Source organism: Macrobrachium rosenbergii, chromosome 40, assembly GCF_040412425.1.
Source record: "Macrobrachium rosenbergii isolate ZJJX-2024 chromosome 40, ASM4041242v1, whole genome shotgun sequence".
Classification (NCBI taxonomy): Eukaryota; Metazoa; Arthropoda; class Malacostraca; order Decapoda; family Palaemonidae; genus Macrobrachium; species Macrobrachium rosenbergii.
The window spans coordinates 1,301,725-1,310,194 of NC_089780.1; the positions used below are offsets into that span (position 1 = coordinate 1,301,725).

The window sequence follows — 8,470 nt, forward strand, 5'->3', positions numbered from 1 at the left end:
ACTACAACTACAGTCTGCTCGAAATGCTACAAAAACAACGTCACTAACAACCTTTCCTACACTAAAATTTACTTGTAGACCTAGGGTCTGTTATGTAGTGCTTGTATTTGGTGTTTTTGTTGTGAAAAGGAGTGCGAGAGATGTAGAGTAGAGAGAAAAATGTGTTGATTTGTATAGAAAAGGGGAGAAGGAGACCCTATAGATCGTCCCTTCCAAGCTCCAGGAGACTGATCTGGGTTAATTCCCCCCACTTGGCGTGCCTTGGCTACACACCCTGGATCCCAGGGGGTACTAGACTAACCCACCAGTGGCAGACTCTCCGGGAGTTTGAAATATCAGATGCTATAGGTGGAAGTCAGAGCGGGAATCTCTCTGTCTCCTGAAAGGGTAAGCAGTTGGGGTGGGTGGTAGGGAAGGATGTAAGGATGAATGAGGTTAGGTATAGCTGGTGCAGCTCTGCTTCGTTGGTCGGCGTCGTCGCCTTCTCCCGCTCTCTTCTACTGCGATAGTTCACGTCCGTCCTCTGATCAGCTACACGTCCGTCTTCTACTGCTGCTGCTCACGATCTCTCATCGATGCTGATCGATCAATGGCTTTAAGGTCCGTTCACACATTCACGTATCAGCCCACACATGTTCACGCATGTGAAACGTGGCTATACTGTAGGGTTTGTCGGCGCGATCAAGTGGATACGTGTCAAAGGCCGATGTCCGTATGTCAACATAACAACGCCATAACGTAAGTACGGAGTAATGCGTGTTAAGGCTAGGCACTGCGCAAGATAGACGGGATGCTTACGTGAACTGCCACAACAATAGGCCACACCCCCACATGTAATGCGTGGCAGAGCAAGTAACACCCACGCACGTATACCGTATGTGTAACGTTGTGCGTTACAACCTCACGACACCCTCACAATATCCCCACGTACATCGGCGGGTATACACCAGGTACAAAAGGGCCGTGCTGTGCACATGTGTTTGCAGTGCCATTCAGCGCCTCCCTGTAGCAAGAAGTATTCCCCTGCTGCTGAATCAACATGGAGAACATTGAGGACATCGTTGCCCTTATAACACCAGCACACAAACAACAAAGAGACGTAATGGAGGCCGTCGTGGAGTATGTGCACTGCATGGTATTGGTGGAAGCTGTGAAAGCCTACATTGCAATTGAAAATAAGAAGAAAAAGAGGAGGCCGAGGAGGGTTTGGGCTTGGCCGTACTTGCAAAGAAGAGTGGAGCTAGGCCACTATGACAACCTGATGGAGGAGCTGGCAACCGAAAACCCAGAACTATACAGGAATTTTACACGAACTGACAGAGACATATTCAGTGACATAGTTGAAGGTGTCACACCCTACATTGAGAAGCAACGCACATTTTGGAGGGAACCCCTTACGCCAGGACTGTGTGCGGCTATCACCCTACGTTTCCTCGCCACGGGTGACTCATATAAGAGCCTGCAATATGCATTCCGAGTAGCCAACAACGCCATAAGTTGCATTGTACCCGAGACCTGCAGGGCCATTGTTTCTGCCTTTGGAGATGAGGAACTGCAGGTACCACAAACACCAGAGGCTTGGAAGCAGGTTGCCCGTGGGTTTGAGGAACGGTGGAACTTCCCCCACATAATTGGAGCAATAGACGGTAAACACATCAGGCTCCGTAACCCTCCCCTTGGTGGTACGCATTACTACAATTACAAGAAGTTCTTCTCCATGATTCTACTTGCCATTGTCGACGCTTCATATAAGTTCCTCTACGTGGACGTGGGTGCCATTGGGTCAGAGTCGGACGGTGGTGTATTTGCCCGGACCTGTTTGTGTGAAATGCTGGCAAAACAGGAAGCAAACCTTCCCCAACCTGAGGCCCTACCAGATGCAACAAATGGGGCTCCTGTAGACTACTTCCTGCTTGGCAATGATGCCTTCCCCTGCGGAACTATCTCATGAAGCCCTACCCCAAAAGAGGCCTGTGCAAGGAGGAGCGGATCTACAACTACAGGTTAAGTAGGGCACGGCGGACGGTGGAGAATGCCTTCGGGATTCTGGCCAGCAAATTCAGGGCACTCCACACGTCAATGTGTATCAAGCCTGACCGTGCAGAGTCAGTAGTGCTGGCGCGTGTGTTCTGCACAACCTTATAATAAAAAGAAATCCACGCAGGCAGGAAGCAGATCAGGAGAACCCCATCACGTATGATTTCATACCTGGTGCCTGGAGGAGTGACCCATTACAGTCCGTTAGTCCGCTCTTCCAACCATAGTCCGAAGGTCCTACAGTCCAGAATGCCCGATAGTCAACGCCCGATATCCTGAAAGACTACCATCTCCTGAAGATCGATCATTTCTAATCAAATAGAACTACCATGTGAACAGTACATTTATACTTGTTTATACATAATTTTTATCTTTGTATTTAAAAGTTTTCTCAAATCTGTACTATGTTTTACTATTTTTATTGTCGTTATTACATTTATTTGTTTTCTTATGGTCAATGTGCTATTATTCTTCCACGTCCTATTTTTCTTATTATAACGTGGATTTTAGTTCATTGAATAAACAAGAAAAGCTATTTGATCAAACAATTGAATAAGCATAGTAAAAATAACAGATTTTGAGAGAAATAAATAAAAGATAAAAACATATTTCAAATAAACAGTTGTTATATAAATAATCTAAATCGAAAGTTTTCTTTGTTAATCTATAATGTTTTTTTGGTGGTGAAATTGTACTGGGCAAAATGATACAGATTTTCTTGGATTTCTTTGCTTGTGAAAAAATCTGTAAATTGTTGGCCATATCTGCAAAGTGCTACCAAACCCGTGCTAAGGACGGATTCGGTTGTTCAGAAAGAGTAAAATATTTTGTCAATCGGTCTTTTAAAAATTTTAAAATTGGCTTACCCAGTACGATCATCAAAAGAACAAATAGATGGTTGAAAGGCCAGATTTTTTTATTTTTTATTTCAATAATAATCACCTTTAGTAATTTGACCATAGTTTTGCAAGATGCTATTTTAATTAGCACGCTGAAAATCAGTTTGAGCACGTTGTCTGAATAAAGCACTTCGTTCATAAAAATAAGTTTATTGTCCTGAAAATGGTAAAAACTTGAACCACTGGATATTTAAACAGTCACAATAATTGCTCAAAAACAGATTATCGGTATTCTATACAGAACTTTATTTCAACTGTAGACGTTTGTTTCGATCAAACATTCGTAATTTAAATAACTTCAACATGTTAACTTTAGACAAATACATGCATACCTTATACCTTCTTCAGCTTATGAAATTTTCCATCAAAAGCTAATGGAGAAAAATTTACCTGGAACAGTTCAGAAACCTAGTGATCTATAAGAACTTGATAATGTGACATGGGGCGATGAAATAGTTAAAAAAAAATTCTTTTCTAAAATCATTGCGTCATTTAAAAATAAAACTTGTTTTATAACGTTTATAATTAGGTCACACAAATGGCAAAAATCAGCGACTTAATTCCAGAATTATCTGGAAATACATGTATAATAAAAGAATGGAACAGGGAATGGGTCAAGGGACAAAAACTCAACAAAAATGAAAACAACCCTCATCCAAGGCAGTCTGTAGCTGGCCTAAAAGTATATTAAGTTAAATAGATAAAATGGATGTCAGACTTAACTTTCAGACAAGCAAGGAACCAAAATTTCAAAAATCACAAGACCACAAAGGCTAGCGCTCCTGACTTGGGACAGGCGCATTTTAAAAAAGCCACAGGGCTAAACACGTTTTGCTAGATCTTAACCGTCCCCTAAACATCTAGCCAAAGTAAAAATTTTTGTTATAATTGTCTAAGTGAAGGGCTGCAAATTCATTAAATCTTAAAGGAAAAATCCTGAAAAACCAATAACTGGAGAATTTGTTAAGTAAAAACGAACATAATTTCGTCAAAAGTCATTTAAACTCAGGACAAAATGCAAAAAAATAACCTGTAACTCATTAAGGCAACTTGCATTCCAAAATTAGCTCAATAACTGGAAATATGTACATGTAACAATAAAAAAAACAGTAATTTTGTTAAATTTCTAAATGTTCAAGGTTATAATTCCTTCAAAAATCATCAGAACGGAAAGAAAAACAAACTTGATCTGAAACTCATCTAATGAACTCATACACAAAAAGCTGACTAATTAAAAGTGTTTTGCAAAAACGCGCAGAACCTGTTTATAGATTTTCAAAGTTCATAAAAGTAACTCAGTCAAAAAATCGTCAGCGTACAGCAACGCAAACGCGATCTGTAACACATCAAGATACATGTAGACTCACATACCAAAATCAGCTCAGCAGCTGAAAGCATGAGTGCAAAAGAGTGCGGAACTAAATGTGAAGAGGAAGAACAATAGAAACAAGAACAACGGTAAGAAATCTTGGTAAAACAATATGTCTTCCTTCGGTGAAGAGGAGGCATAATTCATGATGTGAATATACTCTAATTCTTATCGTTTAGCATAGCAGGCCACAAATTTGGAATTTCAAGAAAAATACAAATTATAAAACAGAGATTTGTGATCTTTTATTTCAAATGAATTTCTTAGTTAAATCTGAATCTTTCTTGTGTCTTTCCATGTAAACAGGACATAACTTGTATTGTAAGATCAGTGATAAGACTTGATAATATATGTCATCGCATGCCAGTACTCATCTGCATTTCTAAGTCCTCTGCTCTATTCTCGCTTGAGTTTTTTAATTCTCTTTTCCAGTGTACGTCACTTTCTCCTCATTTTTTCGTCTCCCTGTCCTTCCTGTGTTGTCCGTATTCTTCTTCTTTCAGATCTTTCCACATCTTTCAGTTTCCTTATGAAGATCCAAATTGACGGATGTTTGGATCCGACGAAACGGTTCCATTTACTGTGAAATCCTAGAGAGAAAGAACGACAAAATCAAAACATTTTGACAACTATGATTTTCATTTTTCTATTTATCAAAAATACTTGACGTCGCAACAGTGGTTGCAATCCAAACTATCTAAGTCCAAGTTCTTTTGATGACGACAACACAGATTGACAACAATGCTGTAATCCTTTTATGCAAAAGAATGCACACATTGCCATATAAATTTAACACAATGTATATACGCTCTACAAAAAGTATTGCAACATTGTCATTTGTGTTCCCTTGATCAAAGTCCATTCTAACTTAGATCTTGTGTGTAACCACTGTTACGACGTTGAATCAGAATGTACAAGATGATATCCAGAAGTCAAATGTGCATGCACGATTACGGTAAATAAGTACAAATTAAAAGATTTTTCTTCTTTAGTTTTCTTCGAAAATTTTAGTATTACTCGTCTTGTATTTTCTTTAAATTTTTATTTATTTATTATTATTTTTAAAAATTTATCTTGGAGTTTTGATAAACATTTGTACGCCTTGACTCTCGACCAAATTTAAGTCTGGTCAATTGCCGAAATCTGTGTCAATGTACAATGTTTCAATTGGTTATATTTTAATTGGTGATTAATTATTCGTCAAAGTTTCATATCATCAAAGAAAGGACAAAGATACTGGTTCGTATGAACATACAGACAGATTGTTTGCCTACCAGTATTGAAAAACCAGAAATCAAAAATGGAAAAGGAATATTATTACAAGTATTAAAAACAGCAAAAATATTAAAACATTGTAGTTAGTTTTCTATTTATTATGAGTTTTTGTTTATTAATATTGTTTAATGCATTATATATTACCTTCAACAATGTTGTTTGTTCTACAGTCTATACCTCTTTCAAACACATTCCACAACCGTATTGGGAAATGGCCATCTAGGTAACTGTTTCGGAAATATGTTAAGAAATCACCAATTGCTGGGTATCTGTTTATTAGCCTCCTCGTTCGTCTGGCAGTATGTAGAAGGTTGAAGTTTTGTCTTATAATATTTGTGGGCAAATAACCTATTGCCATTACTTTCCTTAACAGTTTTGCACCTTACAGCAGCGGCGATAAATTGCAGCTAAACCCAAATCTTGGATCTTACGCCATAAGTTCTGACAAAAATGAAAGTAACAGCCAGAAACCCTGGTTTGAGGAAGTTCTGTTTCCACGGCGATTTTCAATGCAATTTCAAAGTCGCAGACGACTTGATATGGACGCAATCTGTGGTGTGTGATTGCCCTTACTCTTGTCTTCAGATGTTGCAATACCTGTCTGTAAGGGCCGACTTCTTTTGTCGTAAGCAAGACCATGCACAGCAGAAATACTTTTCCCTGGTAGCTTCCGTGAATAGTGACGAATTGAATGTACGGCTCTGGACTAGTCTTGAATGTTCCGTCTATGTATATGGCTCTGCATTTTTGGAGAATTTTAAGATTTGCATCTGTGATAAAAACGGCAATGCCCCAATCATTATCAAGTTTGCTTAGGAATGCTCTGTGTGCCCATGTCCTTCCCCATTCTCCGTTTATGGCAACATCGTCGATGTCGTGAGGTAAAGGTGGGAGCAAACCACTTCTAACCCTCTGAAGCCGTGTTCTCATGTGTGGGAAATTTGGTAGCTCTTCAACATCCTCCTCACTGTCGATATAGTCCGCTATAACTTTATCATAGGATCTTTTGATTGGACGCGTAGGGTCTCTTTCCACCTCTTGTCTTATGGAATTGTAGACTTGTCCTTCTTGAATCACAGCTTCATCAGTAGCATGATTTTGAGGATCATACTGAAATGCACAACACAAAAATGTTATTAGGTTTGCTATCATTACTTGTAGTACCTAATCAATTAAGCACCCTATGTGTCTGAAAGGCACAAAAATCTTACTTGAAAGTCAATACACTTTCCATAAAAAAATACACTTTCGTAGTTCAAAAGGACATATATTTTGAAATCGATAAAACAAAGACCTCAAGTCTTTAAGACAGTGGAATATCAGTGATGTATTGCTTTTTAAAAAGACCTGTACGGACAAAATCTACTTCGATTGTAAGCAAGAACTGTTGGTCAAACACAGATTCTAATACTTTCAAACGGAATGCACAGAACAGCATACTGTATTATGTATCATTATTTTAATTTCATGGACAGAATTAGATCTTAATGCGGAAAAACATTAGCAAATATCGTTTAAGCATAAAATATATGTGTAGTTTTAACAGCAATATATTTCAAAGCTTTTTACTAAAGTATTTTATTGACGCACTTCATTAGATTTCTAAATGCAACACTAAACAAAGATGTTGTGTCATTTGCATGGATCTCGTCAATCGCTATTGCTAATGTGTACTTGAGAGGTAGGCGTAAAATAAGAAGAGTAAGAATACTCGGCATCACTTACTATCATCCCCTCAGTAGTCTTTGGTTTACAATTGACATTATTTTTAACCAGTGTTCTAGGATTCCCATTTCCCGTTACCAAAGAGAATTTTGACGCATGGAAAAGTGGGTTTAGACAGTTTTATGCATTCATTTATATTGGAGGAAAGTTGATTTTGAATCACGGAAAGTAAATTTAAAAAAAAAATCTAAAACACTGATTTTTAACATACTTTATAAATTTTCCGCTGAAAAAGTTGGGAATTTTGTTAAAACTAAGGTTCCAACTCCCTCAGGCAAAGTTGACCTTAGATGGTTTTGGCTATACTTTTAGCTCTTTCGGTGATATAGGTCTTTATTGTATTTGTACATCCCTGGCTTCCCAATCCTTTGGTTTGAGCGTTCCTGATGAAGATAAATACAGAAAAGGCCTTCGGACGCATCCAAAGCCATACTTGTTATTATTTTTGTTATCAAAGGACAGTCACAAAAAAACATTTGTTTTGTAGAAAGACTCAAGATTAAAATGAAACTAGCAAAGTGGGTTACTAAAAACTTACAAATAAAATAACTGTAACCCCGAATTGTGCAAGTCAAGATACGCTTACATCGTTTTAGTGCGCAAGCCGACGGAATCATAATCTGTTATAAGACTGGTCGTAAGACTTAACACTACCCGTCACATTCTTGATTAGGACCCACTAGCCATTTCTTCTAATCCAAAAACATTGATTGATGGTGTGTTACGCCCAAGGTGCACATATGGCTATATCCAGGTGATGAACATGAAATGGATGACAAATTTAGCCTGTACCAGCGGCACGAAAGGCCTACTCTTGTCGAACTCTGATACAGGGATCATTAACGTGCCAAAAGCGTAGCATTCAGTTGACACGAACGGGCCTGTGAACTTATTTCGCCCGCACAGCTACGGACGTCCCTTCGAGCAAGCGTTCTACTGCCGGACAGAGACATCCAGGTACATGTATACCACAGCCACCCTTGCGGTTTCCAAAAACATGTTAGCAGAAACAGAAATCATATATTATGCGTCTTTAATTGCAAAATTGTTGTGTAAAAAAAAAATGACAGACGGACTTCAGCCCGTTTTATTATGTAGAGATTTTTTGTGCGAAATTGGGTAGATGCAATGTATATATAGTTAACTTAATTGTAAATACCTCATT

The 8,470-nt window shown here is 38.4% G+C and overlaps 1 protein-coding gene across 1 annotated transcript; it reads left to right on the forward strand.

The window, feature by feature from the left end:
• Nucleotides 1-1,039: 1,039 nt before the first annotated feature.
• LOC136825994 (uncharacterized) lies at nucleotides 1,040-1,951 on the forward strand. Its single transcript, XM_067082854.1, has one exon. The coding sequence runs from the start codon at nucleotides 1,040-1,042 to the stop codon at nucleotides 1,949-1,951; it is 912 nt and encodes a 303-aa protein (XP_066938955.1).
• The last annotated feature ends 6,519 nt before the right edge of the window (nucleotides 1,952-8,470 follow it).

Excerpts from the sequence above, each read along its gene's own strand:
- LOC136825994 (XM_067082854.1), top strand. The coding sequence starts at position 1,040 with ATGGAGAACATTGAGGACATCGTTGCCCTTATAACACCAGCACACAAA.